This window comes from Taudactylus pleione, unplaced genomic scaffold (assembly GCF_031769625.1).
Source record: "Taudactylus pleione unplaced genomic scaffold, aTauple2 ptg000155l, whole genome shotgun sequence".
Taxonomy (NCBI): domain Eukaryota; kingdom Metazoa; phylum Chordata; class Amphibia; order Anura; family Myobatrachidae; genus Taudactylus; species Taudactylus pleione.
This window is the reverse complement of record NW_028284557.1, coordinates 1194542-1211413: the sequence shown is the minus strand read 5'-3', so window position 1 is coordinate 1211413 and position 16872 is coordinate 1194542. Positions and strand designations below refer to the sequence as shown.

At 43.8% G+C, this 16872-nt stretch overlaps 1 protein-coding gene across 1 annotated transcript in view; it reads left to right on the top strand.

Annotated features, from left to right (window-relative positions):
- Nucleotides 1-15173, top strand: part of PNPO (pyridoxamine 5'-phosphate oxidase) — a 49782-nt gene extending 34609 nt beyond the window's left edge. The window contains exons 2-7 of the mRNA XM_088474573.1: nucleotides 7606-7730; nucleotides 7858-7957; nucleotides 8424-8477; nucleotides 13590-13718; nucleotides 14492-14562; nucleotides 14640-15173. Of these exons, the coding sequence (XP_088330699.1) occupies nucleotides 7606-7730; nucleotides 7858-7957; nucleotides 8424-8477; nucleotides 13590-13718; nucleotides 14492-14562; nucleotides 14640-14805 (645 nt within the window). The 3' untranslated portion in view covers nucleotides 14806-15173. The remainder of the gene's footprint in view (nucleotides 1-7605; nucleotides 7731-7857; nucleotides 7958-8423; nucleotides 8478-13589; nucleotides 13719-14491; nucleotides 14563-14639) is intronic.
- The last annotated feature ends 1699 nt before the right edge of the window (nucleotides 15174-16872 follow it).

The following is a 16872-nucleotide window of genomic DNA, read 5'->3' as shown; positions in this document are numbered from 1 at the left end:
CACTAACACCTATATATGAGTGTGTGTGTATAGTTATATATATATATATATATATATATATATAGATATATACACACACATGTGTGTGTGTGTATGTATATATATATATATATATGTGTGTATATATATATATATATATGTGTGTATATATATATATATATATATATATATATATATATATATAGCGGTTATATAGAGGCTCCCACAAGTTTGTTGCAGTATTGCAGTGTGTGACTAGCTTTATGGCTGTGCTATACTTATGATTCTGCAGAGATAATAGTTCTGTTAGAAATTGGTAGCAATATATCAGCTTTATGCCCGTATTCAATTTGAGGCGAAATGTCGGAATCGGCGATAACTTATCGCCAATGACGTCATTTTCGCCTATTTCAAATATCCCCGGATTCAATTACATTGACTTTTCGCCGGTGCGAAAAGTAAATGTAAATAAACGGGCATAATTTTCGCCTGCCTTTAGTAGGCGTAAAAAAGCGCAGTATTGGGGTTTAGGGGTGTAGGGTAAAAAAAAATAGCCTGCAGCCTTTATTAAGTCCCTTTAGGATAAACTGTGTAAAAAAAATTAAAAATACCCTCAGGACCCCCCGAAAAATGGTGTTAAAATTTTGTGGTGAAAAAAAAAGGGGAACAGTGTTTAAAAATAGCGTAATAGGTTCAGGAGTGTTCTACAAGTATGCGACAGGTGTTTTCTAGAATAGGCTATTAGCGGCAGGTGCATTTTTTGCTGAATTTTTTAAAATTAGTTTAGGGACTTAAAAATATGCTAGTACCCATTTTCAAGTACCACAAATTTGATGGGACCACTTTTTAAACCAAAAAAAAAGATAAGTGCTCTTCTGCATCACTTCTTCAATGTTGGGCAAAAGGCACCTGCCGCGGCTATTTAAAAACCCGACTTTCTTCTGGACATCTTTAGGGGGTCCTACAATTATTTCCCGAAAATTCATGTATTTTTTCGCGGATCCAAGTTCCGCCTGTTCCCGTTTTCACCTACTTTGGAATTGAATACGGGGAGTAGCTGGCACGTGCGCGATACTTTTCCGCCTGGAAAACAGACGAAGGAGGCGAAAAGTTAGTGAGGCGAAAAGTCTGGACTTTTCGCCTCATATTGAATACGGGCCTTTATCTGAAGACTTTTTGCATTTATATGGGGACTGACAATCACTTTATTTTGCTGTTCTACTGGGAACTTGGCCTGTATGTCATTTGTTAAGCAGCTCTGTTGGTGGGCTGGCTGTCCAGGTTTGTTGTCATGAATAGACAGAGGAAGGGTGGCAGTGAAAGTCCAGGCTGTTATCTGTTCAATCTCACTTGATTTAAGTTTGCTAGAAACACATTCTGCAGAGCTGTCCCATATAACTGAATGAGGATTGCCATCAGTAGCTGGTAAGAGCTGGAGTAGTATAGTCTGTGGTTCCAAACTCAAAATTATTAACTACATATTACTTTAAATTTGCTTAGTCTACTGTGCAGTCATTTGTCATATGCTATTGCTGTCATGTCTGACCTGATATGTCAGCTGTCCCTGTCAATTTATTATTGATCCAGAATAGATGTTAATCAGGATTTGTTGCCTGTACACACACAATATAATTTGAGGCCATTTAAATCTAAAACACTGTATCTGGCCATCAAAATTGCAGCGTGTATGGACATCTATTGAGAGAAAACAGAATACTGTTTGAAATAGTCTTATTAACAATTTTTTCCGTATTCCCAGCACTCCTTTAAATACCAGTAAAGTGCTAACTTGAAGTTATAAAGTCTATAACAAGTTTAGAAATTGAGATGTGAGCACTTTAATTAGAAGGTAACTCCACTTCTGTAAACTTTCCTTAACTAACACAGCTGTAGTGGAACGCTTCAGTAATATTGAACCATTTATTTATTTATTTATTACCAGTTATTTATATAGCGCACCCATATTCCGCAGCACTTTACAGAGATTATTTGTCCATTCACATCAGTCCCTGCCCCAGTGGAGCTTACACTCTATATTCCCTATCACATGATCACACACACACACACACGAGGGTTAATTTGTGTTGGGAGGTAATTAACCTACCAGTATATTTTTGGAGTGTTGGAGGAAACTGGAGTACCCGAAGGAAACCCACGCAAGCACAGGGAGAATATACAAACTCCACACAGGTACGGCCGTGGTGGGAATCGAACCCATGGCCTCAGTTCTGTGAGGCAGTAATGCTAACCATTACACCACCTGTGCTGCCCCAACTATGTATTATTCCTCTTCCTGTTTCTTATCTATTTTCAGTAAAGTTTCTGGCTTTAATTGTCCTTGAAAGGGAAACTCCACTACATTGTTTTTATTCAGATCCCACATTGATAGTACTTATTTATATATATATATATATATATATATATATATATATATATATATATATATAATTTTAATCAATACACCAAGTTTTACAGGATAGGCTTATGCTGGCGTTACATCTAGCGGGCAAATCCTAGAGTCACCGGATCTGAACTGCTGATCTGTGATCCGATTCGATGATCGTCAATCAAGATTGTCGAACATGCTGGTTTTTGCCGATCACCTGACACAGGGCCTGATTCAGACTTAGGAATAGAGAGAGATATCTCTCTCAACTGTTCATCTTGGTGAAGCCATGCTGCACTGCAGGTGGGGCAGATTTAAAATGTGCAGAGAGATTTAGATTTGGGAGGAGTGTTTCCAAACTGACATCTAAATTGTAGAGTAATAATAAAGCTGTGCAGTATTTGTGGGCTACATGCAAAATCAGCCAGTATTTACCCCACATGTAAAAAAATTATGTATTTACACCCCTTGCATTGCAATATGGTTTGTTCAGGTTCACAGTTGAGAGATATATTTCTCTCTATTCCCGAGTCTGAATCAGGCCCACAGTCATCAGTAGAATAGGGATTTGCCCCCATTGATTACCAATGTATGGTGAGCATCAGAACATACTTGCCTGCTCTACCGGAATGTCCAAGAGATTCACAAATATTGTTGAGCTTCCTCAGTCTCCCAGGAGAGTACCCCATCCTCCTGGTTCCTGCCTGCTTCCTCAGTGAAGTTTGCGGGACAGTGGTGTAATGACACGATTCACATTATAGCCCTTCTCCCGCTGCATGATGTTTACCAACACCTGGAACCACTCACACTTCTTGGACAATATGTAGCTGCAGCAGCATCAGTCTGGTGTTGATTTGGGCTGGATAATTGATGACATAGGAACACTTAGCTGAAGAGTGGCTCAACAGTCAGGGAATGAATGAACACCTTCGCTGAGGACGACAAGTGAGACTTATCTTCATATACATTAAAACTGCGGACGATGAATCCCATTTGCCATCCACCGAGAATGGTTCAGCTGGTGTAGAACTCCAGGAAATGACATCAAGAATATAAACAACAAAAGATACAGCCATTGATTGGGGGCAGGGATGCTGTAATACCTTTATTCCCACTCTGATATCTAGAAAGATGGGGTACCATTGTTTGGTCACCAGACAATAACCATTACACCAGAAAAATCAAGGAGTCCTGGGATGGGGGAATTATTCAGAGGAACCCACATTTGAAAGATTCAAATGATGCTACCTCCTTGTAGCTAAAGCCCAGATCTCCCCCTTCTTGTGTTATAGCAGTTTTCCCCTCATTTAATGTGGTTGTGGTCATAAAATAGTATGCCTTGATGGGATACCATACTTCCCTACACACTGTAAATGTGTTTAGTTTATGTTTGCCTCTGGCTGTTTGTTCCAAGTTGGCGCAGAAACTACTGAACTGATTTTCATGAAAACTGCATTGTTTTGTAGTGATAACTTTTAGAAATAACCTGCACTTAATCTCTATCTGTCTCGTTAAAGCCTGAGCAACAACAAAACAATTTGTTATTGATCTCATTAATGCAAGAGATAGGTGTGGCACCATGCACTTGACCAGTAAGGGGTGGGGGGAGAGGTTCTTTGGGCCTGTGGAATACACAAACAAGATGATGACCTCTTACTGCACTCACCCCTTTCAGGAAAACCACAATCCAAACCATAAAAAATGAATAAAGCATAAAATATTTTCACAGCTACATGTTTGATACCATACTCCTAATCACAACCATCCTTAATTCTGTCAAGAGTTCATCAATGGTGTACAATCAATTAAACTTGTATCAACCGTCCTTAATTCTGTCAAGAGTTCATCAATGGTGTACAATCGATTAAACTTGTATAAGTCCACGAGTTTTCTTCCCAGGGGATATCTATTTGTAATAGTCCTCAGAAAAGGGTGAGAAGAAATTGGGGGGGGGGGGGAAACAATAGTGTAGAATTAAGGACAGTTGCGATTATGAGTATGGTATCAGACATCTAACTGTGAAAATATTGGATGCTTTATTCATTTTTTATAGTTTGGATTGTGGTTTTGCTGATAGGGGTGAGCGCAGTAAGTGGTCATCATCTTGTTTGTGTGTTCCATGGTTTTATTGGGTGGTTGATGACCCATCATTGGTTTCCTCCACTGCAGCTTACAGGTTGCGTAGAGGAGCTCTAGAATTTTGGATTGATATATTGTGCTTTGGGCCTGTGTTCACTTGAATAGGATAGGCTACATAGCAGTCTGTGCATAGGGCACACAGTGGTTGGTGTGAGTCGTGGGTGAAGGCACTGCAATTTCATAATGGGCGAAGCCGTGGGCATCAACTATGTATTTATTTATTTATTTATTTTTTGAGGAAAAAAAAACGTTTTTGGCCCAGTTTGGTTACATTTTATTTGACATGATAAAAGGAGCAAAATAATGATATATTTTTCTGAAGAAAAAAAAAAAACCTATAATTTGTGTGGGTACTGCATAAATAAAAATGATATTGGTGATGAGCACAAAAGTGGAAAAATGGGCTCAGTAAAGGTGTGTGAATATACTCAGCAGAGAGTGAGTGTGAGCTGTAATCCATTACTCACAGGACTACAGTGGAGAAAGGATTCTCACAGGAACAAGCAGGATCTTAATAGTAATGGTGTTTATTGACTTAATTAGTTCTTATAACAACTGTTTCTTTACATGCTTACACATGCTACTAGAATGTAGTCTGGACTACTAGTCTTCTTTTTTAAAAATATTCCAAACAGGGCTGAAGGTGGGTCAAGTAACTTCCAGGCTCATTATTTTATCTTACACAAGGTTTATGTTGGATATCTTCCATTAACTAAAGTAATGGGGGGTCCAGTAAGAGGGCTCACTCCCCTTCTCGCACAGACACCTCATAGCCGGGGCTGGGGGAACTTTCTGAAATCTCAGACTATGGACCAAAATCATGAGAGTCCACCATGGTTGGGCCACCCCTGACACCAGAGCCGGCCCTAGTCCATTTGGTACCCTAGGCAAAATTTTGACAGGTGCCCCCTAACAGATAATCCCACCATCAATCTTAAACCGGGTACACGCTAGATGATGTCTAGTGTGCCCGATCTCAACAGCAAATGGACCCAGCAGGGGAGCCGGCATCAGCAAGTGCAATACACACTTGCAGATGCCGGCAGCGATGGAGCGACAGCGGAGGCCAGCTGCATTCGGCAGCATGGCCCTTACTAACTATATCCCCGGATATATAAATGGAGGATGTCGCTGACAACATATTGCAATAAAATACAAATAGAATATCAATTATCATGTGTTCTATGACAAAAAAATTAAATATCAAATAACTAACATGGCTATATATAAACACAGTATATATACACACAGTGCTATTTTTGTAGAAAAATAGGTTGAGGAACCCTTGGGAGAGCAAAGGTGGGAGGAGTGTTGTTTTTTTTTTTTTTTAAATTGTCAATGTTTAGGCTGTGGGGATGGGTGTTAAAAAAGTCTGGAATGGGGGGTGCAAAGGGCAGGGAAGGCTGCACTAGGGGGCACTTTGCAGGGAACACTGGACTGGGGGGGCAAAGGGCAAGGAAGGCTGCACTAGGGGGCACATGGCAGGGAACAATGGACTGGGGGGGCACATGGCAGGGAGGCTGGGACTAGGGAATGGCACAGGAGTATGAATATAACGGAGAGGGATTGGTGCCGGCCACAAGCTGGTTGCAGTTGTGGACCGGCTGCCAATTTCAGCTGGAAACTGCAAAACTAAGAAAGAAGCAAAGTGGGGACTGCAGAGGGTAGGAACAATGTACAGTGTTTAGAGACATATAAATGTACTTGCACATCATACCTTGCAAACATCCAATAAACTGTTTGGTTCCAGGCAGGCTAGTCGAGAGGGTATGACTGCATGATTTGGCCCAGCTGTATGTAACATTGCAGTTGTGGCCTGCGCAGTCATTCAGTAACTGTTATGACATGAAGAGAGAGCCCCGACGGCCACGGCATTTCCAATATAACGCCAACCGCAAGCCAACCACAGCTCGCAGGCCAGCACCCAATCAAGAGTGACTGCTCCTGATTCAGCCAATCAGGAGCGGCTGCTTGTGATTGGCTGCCGGTCCACGGGCCAATCACTGCTCATGGCCGGCGCAATATTTGTAATGTTGCAGCTCTCTCTTCATTCAAGTCATGACGCTTAATTCTGTCCAGACCACAACTGCTTCGATTGCGCAGTGACAGGGGATGGGGCAACGTCTGGTGGAGGGGGCAGCAGCAAGCGGTGGAGGGCAGCGGCAATTGGAAGGGGGCAGCGTCAGAGCCGTGAAATGCCCCCTAGGCATTGCTGTCGTCCTAGGCATTTGCTTATAATGCCTATGCCTAGGGCCGGCTCTGCCTGACACCATTAGATCACTGTATATGTGCATGTGTGTGTAAGTATGTATGTGTATGTATGTGTATATATATATATATATATATATATATATACAGATTAATACAGCTCCACTCATTCACCACCCTCACTTACCTCTACCTTACTGTACTTTCCGATATTTACTGGCATTGCACACCTCTGATTTGTCGTAATGTCTTAGGTAGCCTAAGCACCAAAATTTGTTGACCTGAATCTTACATTATGTGTGTAAATTGTTTTGCGTTGTACCCATGATTTGTTATTACTAATTTAAATTAAAAAATTCACATCCACTGTGAGAAGAGAAAGCAAGCCACGCTAAGGTTAACTTTTTTTAAAATGAATACATTTGTTCCTGAAGATTGTGCATGGTCAGAGCTCTGCTGGGTAGTTGAATGCCCATCCAGATTTTTGGTGAATAGTACTGTAAATGATTTCCAACATCAGACTGTTTTAACCTACTGACTTTTTATGTACCTTCCCACACCTTTTACTACATGTATACCCTTTCCTTTTAACTTCCTTATGTGCATCACCTTTGTACGTTTGACTTGTCTTTATATCAACAGGTCGAGATGTTTTATTTTTATTGCCCAGAGATATGACAAAGAGCTGGCCTTTGGAATAAATGTGTCAAATGGAAGAGAACACAGAAGAAGGGAGTTGTATACCGGACTAACAGAAACAGACACTTCTGATTATATAAATTAATTTATAAAACTTTATTTCTGTTAGAGTTGCCTCATTAGGTATAGGGGATAAATAAGTGGTATATCCCATTTAGCAGCCCTCTTTATTCATCCTATATTATTTTTGGCAGGCGTTTGAAGAAAGTCATCTAGCTTCCCTCAATCCAATTGCTCAGTTTGGCGTTTGGTTTCAAGAAGTCTTAAATTGCCCAGTGATTGCTGAGCCAAATGCCATGTGTCTGGCTTCTGCCACCAGGTACTAACTTAGCTATTTATTTTCTCTCCAAAATATATCACACCACTAATCACTTCTTTCTGTGAATTAGTGTGGTGTATTGCATATTCCCTACCCTCACCTCACCCTCTTATTCCTTTCTGTGTAGGGATGGGAAGCCCTCTGCTCGTATGGTTCTCCTGAAAGGGTTTGGATCAGATGGGTTCCGATTCTACACTAACCGGGAGAGCAGAAAAGGAAAAGAGTTGGTGAGGGTCATTAAAGTCGAACAGTCAGCTTCAAACCTACAGAGAACAATATATACTCCATAACATGACACATTCATCTGTGGATCTACCGTATAGTTAACCACCCTATTTTTCCAGTATCTACAGTAAGCTGATACATATTTTTTGACAAATAAATTCATTTACTGAAACATCACTGGCAACTGTCGTATCATGAAACATTCCAATCTGACAGAGATGAGGCAACACCTGTATTATAGATAACATTAGACACCACCTTACATCATTCTACAAAGAGAGCTGGGAACACTACTCACTCCTAGTCATACCAGGAGCATGAGAGACTGCCATTTCTAATGGCACAAGCCGTCCGAACCAATATTAAATGTGAGAACCTATTGTGTCAGTGTTTACAGATAGAAATTAGATGCCCCGTTAACTGTATTTCTGTGTCTCCAAATCCTGAAATCATGATTTATCTCTGCAGGAGACCAACCCAGTTGCATCTCTCCTATTTTTCTGGGAGCCCCTGAATCGTCAGGTAAGTGCTGTATGCAGGTTGTGAACTGTGGCAGTACTTTGCAGACTATAGCGTCCGGTTATAGATGGAGACAGAACGCTCACAACAGGGCCGGACTGGGACTAAAAATAGGCCCTGTCATTTTAAAGCACATAGGCCCATCTTGGGGGTCAATCCTATTAGCCGCGATGATCTCGCCTGCGTGAGCCATCGCGGCTGTGGCCGCATTTTATGGCAGCCCGGATACACCTAATATTGCTCGCAGCCCCATAGGGCTCCGAGCAAAATTATGTGAATTCTGGCTTGGGTAGCGAAGGGTGCGAGCTGCTGTGCCGTTGGCGGCGTTTAAACGCCGTTGCAACGGCACATCGCACCTAATAGGATTGACCGCTTGATGTCAGCATCTGGTTCCTATCACAGACTCCTCCCCTTGCTAGTCCTGACTCCTCCCACTGCTTAGTCTATGCTCTTACACATATAATTAATATTAGAACAACATAAAAGTGTACATTATTCTCTGTATTAAAACACACACACAACAGTGCACTTCCTGCAAGGGATTTAAACATGTGCCATAGTCAGACATTTGGGGCCAAATGTAATAGGGTGAGAGTTTAGCATAAAACTCTCACAATAATACACTAATCGGGTTGTATGTTCAAAACCGGAAACACCTGGATGAGCGTTTAAGGGGTTTATTTATTAAGCAGTGTTGGGATACAAAGTGAAATAAGATAACGTACCAGCCAATCAGCTCCCAACTGTTATTTTACAAACAGCTGGTGACATGGCAGTGAGGAGCTGATTGGCTGGTACCTTATCTCATTTCTCTTTGGCTCCTAACACTGCTTAGTAAATAGACCCATAAATCATGAGAGTTTTTTGAGTCTGAAAAACATGCAAGTTTGCATTTTCTGTGACTATTACATTGGCTGAGTTTAGAAAATGTGAGAGAAAACTCTCATAATTTTAAACTCTCAACCCATTGGTATTTGGTTGGTTCGGTAAAGCTGGCATCACATTGGTGTAAATCACACCAAAAGAAAAGGGAAGGCATATTTTCAATTGATCAAGCACTAGTTTAGCAGTTGTAGAGAATTAGATAGTGATCACCGTAGGTTTTTTTAGGGCAGGATGTGCTGAGCACAGAGAAGGACACATCTGTGCACACCAATGCAGAGCTGTTACTACTCATTTTGGTGCCCTGTGTACATAAAGAGCATTGGTGCCGCTCCCCATAATAGAAGCATGGAGGGTGCGCACCAAAGGCGAGCACTGAAAAAAAAAACAGGTGTTGGCTTGCTGGGAAGGGGCGTGACCACACAATAGTACCCCCAATTCAAATTATGCCACACAGTAGTGCCCCTTCGTCACATTACAACCGACAATGGCTGTGATTGGGGGTTAAAGGGAAGGTGAGGACGGGGACACTGAAAGGAGTTACAGGGAGGGTGAGGACGGGGACACTGAGGGGGAGATACAGGGAGGGTTGAGGGATGGGACACTGATTGGGGTTACAGGGAGGGTGGGGGCTGAGACACTAAATGGGGGTTAAAGGGAGGGTGATGACGGGGACACTGAAGGGAGTTAAAGTGAGTGTGAGGGCACTGAGGAGGAGATACAGGAAAGGTGAGGGCAGGGACACTGGAGGGAGTTACAGAGAGGGTGTGGGCTGGGACACTGATGGGGGTTAAAGGGAGGGTGAGGGCCGGGACACTAAAGGGAGTTACAGGGAGGGTGAGGATGGGGACACTGGGGAGATACAGGGAAGGTGGGGGCTGGGACACTGATGGGGTTAAAGGGAGGGTGAGGGCCGGGACACTGGGGGTTAAAGAGAGGGTGAAGACGGGGACACTAAAGGGAGTTACAGGGAGGGTGAGGATGGGGACACTGGGGAGATACAGGGAGGGTGGTGGCTGGGACACTGAGGGGGAGTTACAGGGAGGGTGAGGATGGGGACACTGAGGGGAGGTTTCAGGGAGGGTGATGGAAGGGACACTGAAAGGGGGTTACAGGAAGGTTAAGGGCTGGGACGCTTCCAGGGGGTGAGGGCTGGGACACTGTTTTGGGGTTACAGAGAGGGTGAGGGCTGAGACACTGAGGGGGAATTATAGGGAGTGTGAGAGCAGGGACACTACAGGGGGTTACAGTGAGGGTGAGGGCTGGGATACTGATGGGGGGTTAAAGGGAGGGTGGGGGCTGGGACACCGATTGGGGGTTACAGGGAGGGTGGGGGCTGGGACACTGAGGGGGAATTACAGGAAGTGTGAAAGCAGGGACACTGAGGGGGGTTAATGTAAGAGGGGCAAGGGGTGGACTGCTGTGTGCGCCTGCTGCCGTGCAGGTGTGGTGGGGCACTTACCTCTCTCACCCCGTGGCTCTCACCTTCAGGACACCTTGGTTTCTCCCACCGACGGTCCTGGGTCTTTCCGGTTTGACACAGCCGGGGACGGTCTAACCTGTAAGATAGGTCGGACACGCTGAACCTATGGGCCGGACCTTGGTGCCACAGGAAGGACTGACGGACAGGGGTGCGGGGACTAGAGGATGGTCATCATTGGCACTTGTGGCCTCAGACTGGTTTGCACCCGCATGCCAGGCACATGGGTGCAACCCGAACGGAAACGCCCGAAAAGGGAAAAGGGAAGAGGGGACGACACACAAACAATGATTCGACACACAAACACAGAATGCGCTCACCGGGTATGCCCCTTGTCTCTTTGCTGGGCGAGTAGTCCTGGTCTCTGCTCCTATAAGAGAGCACGGCTGCCTGGCGCCGCACTAGAACAATACCTGCAGCCTAACACCGCACGGTGACGGTGCAGTGGATATGCGGTAACCTAGCACAGGTACAGTGGGTTCACAACAACCTAACACAATGGTACAGTGGTCTCGGCCTAGCGCCGCATGGTGGTGGTACAGTGGGTACAAATGGTACAGTGGTCTTGGCCTAGCGCCGCACGGTGGTGGTACAGTGGGTACACAACAACCTAACACAATGGTACAGTGGTCTCGGCCTAGCACCGCACGGTGGGGGTACAGTGGGTACACAACAACCTAACACAATGGTACAGTGGTCTCGGCCTAGCGCCGCACGGTGGTGGTACAGTGGGTACACACCAACCTAACACAATGGTACAGTGGTCTCGGCCTAGCGCCGCAGGGTGGGGGTACAGTGGGTACACAACAACCTAACACAATGGTACAGTGGTCTCGGCCTAGCGCCGCACGGTGGTGGTACAGTGGTACAGTGGGTACACACCAACCTAACACGGGTACAATGGCCTCGGCCTAGTGCCGCACGGTGGTGGTACAGTGGGTACACAATAACCTAACACAGTGGGACAGTGGTCTCGGCCTAGCGCCGCACGGTGGTGGTACAGTGGATTCACAATAACCTAACCCAGGGGTACAATGGCCTCGGCCTAGCGCCGCACGGTGGGGGTACAGTGGGTTCACAATAACCTAACATAGTGGGACAGTGGTCTCGGCCTAGCGCCGCACGGTGGTGGTACAGTGGGTTCACAATAACCTAACACAGGGGTACAATGGCCTCGGCCTAGCGCCGCACAGTGGTGGTACAGTGGGTTCACAATAACCCAAGGGTACAGTGGTCTAATACCAAGATACAAGGGCCTCACTGAGGGCTTTCCTGAACTGCCAACTCGCGTTCGGGACTCCCTCCAGCGACGATCCGCCTGCTCCGACGACTCCTCCGCTCTTCTCCTCCTGCCCGCAGGCGGGGATTTTAAATACCCCGCCGCGCGGGCTCCTGGGCTGGATGACGCGGCGGGCCCTCATTGGCCCGCCGCGCCGCCGGGTGATGACGTGCCCCAACATGTGGGCGCGTCCGGCAATGCGGGGTCCGGTCCATGCCGGCGTCATGGCCGCGCCGCATCGCCGGGTGATGACGCGCCACAACATGTGGGTGCGTCCGGCGACGCGGTGTCCGGTCCTTACCGGCGCCTTCGTGGGAGGGGGGGCGCGCGGCCCCGGACCTCCCACATTACAGTGAGGGTGAGGACTGGGATACTGATAGGGGGTTACAGGGAGGGTGGGGGCTGGGACACTGGGTTATACATTGTTGCTCTACTAGAGGGTCAGTAACTTGGTGGAGTAGGACCATGTATGAACTTGGGTGCTTAATTAGTTTCTATGTAAATTATACCAAGATTAGTCCTACTGACTATTAAAGTGAGCGTTCCTGACATACCCCTGTCCCTTTCCTTAGTTGGCCAAGTCACTCGCTGTGGTGTTTGACCACACTCCCTTTATGCCCCAGTCCAACACTGTGTAAATGTGAGTCTGCACACGTTTACCTTGTAATGGAACCATGACTATTTTTCCTGAGTAAAATAATTTGCAGTCTTTTTGTGAAAGTATCAAGAGAATATTTTGTTAATCTTTTTTTTTTTCCTGAATAACTAGGTTAACAGCACACATGTGCATGGCATGTGCAGTAAAGTCATTGCTTGGAACTCCACTTCATATGTTTATGTTTGCAACTATTCATTTATTGTTTATAAACTGGGCATAAAACACTACTCCGTAAAAAACAACATAGGAACTGGAAAGGTTACTCTTATCACATTGAACCTCTCCCTATGATTCATGCAGTTTGACACTGACTGTTGTAGAGGGATAGAAGGGTTGGTATGGCAACATCATAAAACTTTGCTCACTACTGCATAAATCTATAGTAGATAATGTGTTTGATTATGACTTTTTAGTAGAAGATTGCATTTCCCAATCTCTGTGCAGTTTGTATTCTTTCTCTGTGTTTGTGTTTCCCTTGGGTGATCTGGTTTCCTCCCACAATCCAAAAACATACTGGTAGGTTAATTGACTTCTGTGAAAATTAACCCTTGTGTGTTTGTGTGGAAGGTAAACTCCACTGAGGATTGATGTTAATAATTAAATATTCTCTCCGTAAATCTTTAAGTAATATGTAAATTATATATATATTTGTGAAACATAAGCTCTTCAGGGTTGATGATGTTAAAGGGAGATGTTTTCTTGTGCTCATCCATCTATCCAGCTGTATTTTCATTTTTAGATGCACATTGGATACTCATTAATCACGTTTCTTCTTTGAATTTTAGTGTTTGTTTTGACATGACTTGTGCCCCTTAGGTGAGGATAGAGGGGACTGTGGAAAGACTTTCAGACCAAGAATCCGATGATTACTTCCACTCACGTCCCAAAAGTAGTCAGATTGGGGCAGCTGTGAGCCATCAGAGCCAAGTTATCCCAGACCGAGAGGTGAGTGGGCAGAGACCGGTCCAAGCATTGGCAGATAGGTAGAGTCTGAGTCATGGTCGCATTCTGTTTCTGGGCAGTCTGACACTACTGCTTCTTGCATACTTCTGCCCTGTCACAGACTCTCCACCTCTTGTGACATGTGAATTCTTTGATACTTGTTTGGCTAGCAAATAATAATTCCCATTGTATTGGTTATTCTGAGAAACACAGACACATTCTTTCTAGATTTGTCATATCGGTCACACACACCTCTATAATTATTGACACAGACTTGTGTGAGGTATCTGTTATGCTGAGAACCCTTAATATTTACTATGAACATCTATTGTGTTACCCAAGGAAAGCTTCTGACACAGATTGATTTCAACTGCTATCAAATGTGCACATTTCTTTGCCTGTTATCTATGGTACATATAGGCAACTACTTGTCTGTCAAACACTAACTCTGCCCTTAACCCACCCAACATTAAACCCTTCCCTCTTGTACTCACAAATACAGACCCTACATCACACTCTGATTGGCTTGTACGCTACACATCTATCCAGATACAGACATAAATTGTAAGCGTCTCAAAACCCACAGTGAATATACTTGAAAGCCATTTGCAGCCAATTTATACACTTCTGAGAATCCTAAAAGGAGTGTTATCATAAAGTATTTAAATCTTCTGGATCCAGAAGGTCAGTTGGGAGTTATACATTACCATATATATCTATCACACAATTTCCTTTTATCATGGCACAAGCTCCTTATAATGACCTGTGTTCTGCAGTATCTGCGTGAGAAAAATGTTGAGCTTGAGGAGAAGTACAAGGAGAAGGCGGTGCCTAGACCACCCGAATGGTGAGTGTTAGATTGAATTCAGATAGATAACTCATATGCACATGCTTGACTAAAGGTGCCTTCTGCTCATTTCACAGGGGTGGTTACGTTGTCCGTCCTTCTGTCATTGAGTTTTGGCAGGGACAGACTAATCGCCTGCATGACCGCATTGTATTCCGTCGCCCTGCAGATGGAGAAGCAGAGACAAGCCCCTGGACTCGCCTTGGTGAGGGTGGATGGTTGTATGAGCGCCTTGCTCCTTAGGTCCAGAAGCTTGTAGTAACATATTACTGTTCCCAGATTTGTGTGGAACAAAAGCAGTATGGTTATCCTACTCCATGAAGATGCATCTACCTCCAGGTTCTTGTCTTTCATCGTGCCATATAGCAATCACACCGGCATTGCTGTAATCTGAGCATATGCCCCTCAGTGTCATTGCATGTGTGTCAATCTTCGTATTGATGACACTTGTTATCATTTATTGGGACATTGTAATTGTGTTGTGGAATAATTACAATTTGAGATGTAAGGTAAAACTAACCAATATAAATCTGTACTACAGATCATATACCAGCTGTGAAATGTATTCCTAACTTAATAAATGGTGTTATAGCAACAGAATATGGTATATTATATGTAGAAATTAGGTCGCTGTTGTTTTCTCAAATCATGTAAACATGCTCCGTGTAGATTTTTTTCCCTTATTTCATGATTATAGCATGACATTAAATGTTAGTTACATAAATTATCAGTTGCCATGAACTGCAATCTTGGAGACTGAATGTGACAGGCACAGATAGAGTGAACATATCAGTCACGTGCCTAGAGCTGAGTCACCAGGAACACCTTGTGCAAATATGGAGGAGGCAGAATATGACAATAATAAAACTGAAGGAGTGGCTGCACCATTGACCCACAGAGAAATATGATGACCAGGGACATAACAGGTGTTAGATCTACAGAATCCACACAGTGCAGTGGGTTACTCCACTAAAAAAAGCAGTTATACATGCAAACAATTCTGGCAATAATAATATCACCCTAAAGACATACCAGAATCAGACATATATAGGCACACAAGATGTCTATTTGGCACACAGAAAAGCAATATGGACAGCACTAATTCTTGTGAGGGAATGTGGAGCACAGAAATCTGATAGGTTGAAGTAGAACATAAATAAGTCATGAATACTGTATACAGCTAAGATATTCACACGTCATTACATGGCTAACATCTTGAGGTTCTTTTAAAATACAGAAAAGCAATGTGATTAAAGTAAGGATCATTTAAGGTTTTGGCACATATGAACGTAAGCAATAAAGAGCAAAGAATAGGGGAACTGTCCAATGATTGATTATGGAACCATTTTTTCTTTCAAATATTAAGGAGGTATTTTTACCTAATATACTTGTAAATACTCTGGTTGATCCCTACTATGTCCACAGCCAATGTGAATATATATATATATATATATATACGACAGGCTCAATCCACGGCACTCGACCATCTGGGGTGCCCTTGGTATGTGACCACACCATCTACATAAAAAATATCATACAAACTCGGCACTCACATGCTTTTCAAACTGCAACTTCTTTGAATACAGGGAATGTTGGTTCCAAAATATTGCAATAATTTGTTAAGCTGGCCACCGCTTCACGGTCATTCCCATCTAGCCAGTCCCTACACTGATTCTCAGATAAATTTAAATTTTGTGGTCACACTTGCTAGGGCACCCTGTTTTTCAAATGTAAGACAAACTTTTTTCTTTTTCCAGGTGCTTATTAACTGATAGCCCTGGGTGTGGTCCTGTCTCTTTAAGGCAGGACCCAGTTTTCTGTTTAAAATGTATGCAAGCTTGAGGCCAAGATGGCAGATCAAGTTCATTTATCTGAGAATCAGTGTAGGGACTGGCTAGATGGGAATGACCGTGAAGCGGTGGCCAGCTTAACAAATTATTGCAATATTTTGGAACCAACATTCCCTATGTTCAAAGGAGTTGCAGTTTGAAAAGCATGTGAGTGCCGAGTTTGTATGATATTTTATATATATATATATATATATAATCTCCACAAGGCGGCACTCCGTGTAAAAAACGACCAAATGTGACAAGATGCTGTCTGCAACGTTTCAGCGCCTTTTATTAGCGCTTTTTTCAAGCATAAAATACATACAAACATGTTACACTTACCAAACATATATAGAGCAGTTAGATACCATGCTGCACCGCGACATCACTTCCTGGCTCCAACCCGGAAGTCCACAGAGCCAGTAGTGATGTCACATCCTCCCATTCAACGGTTACCATGGTAATCACCATGGTTACCAAA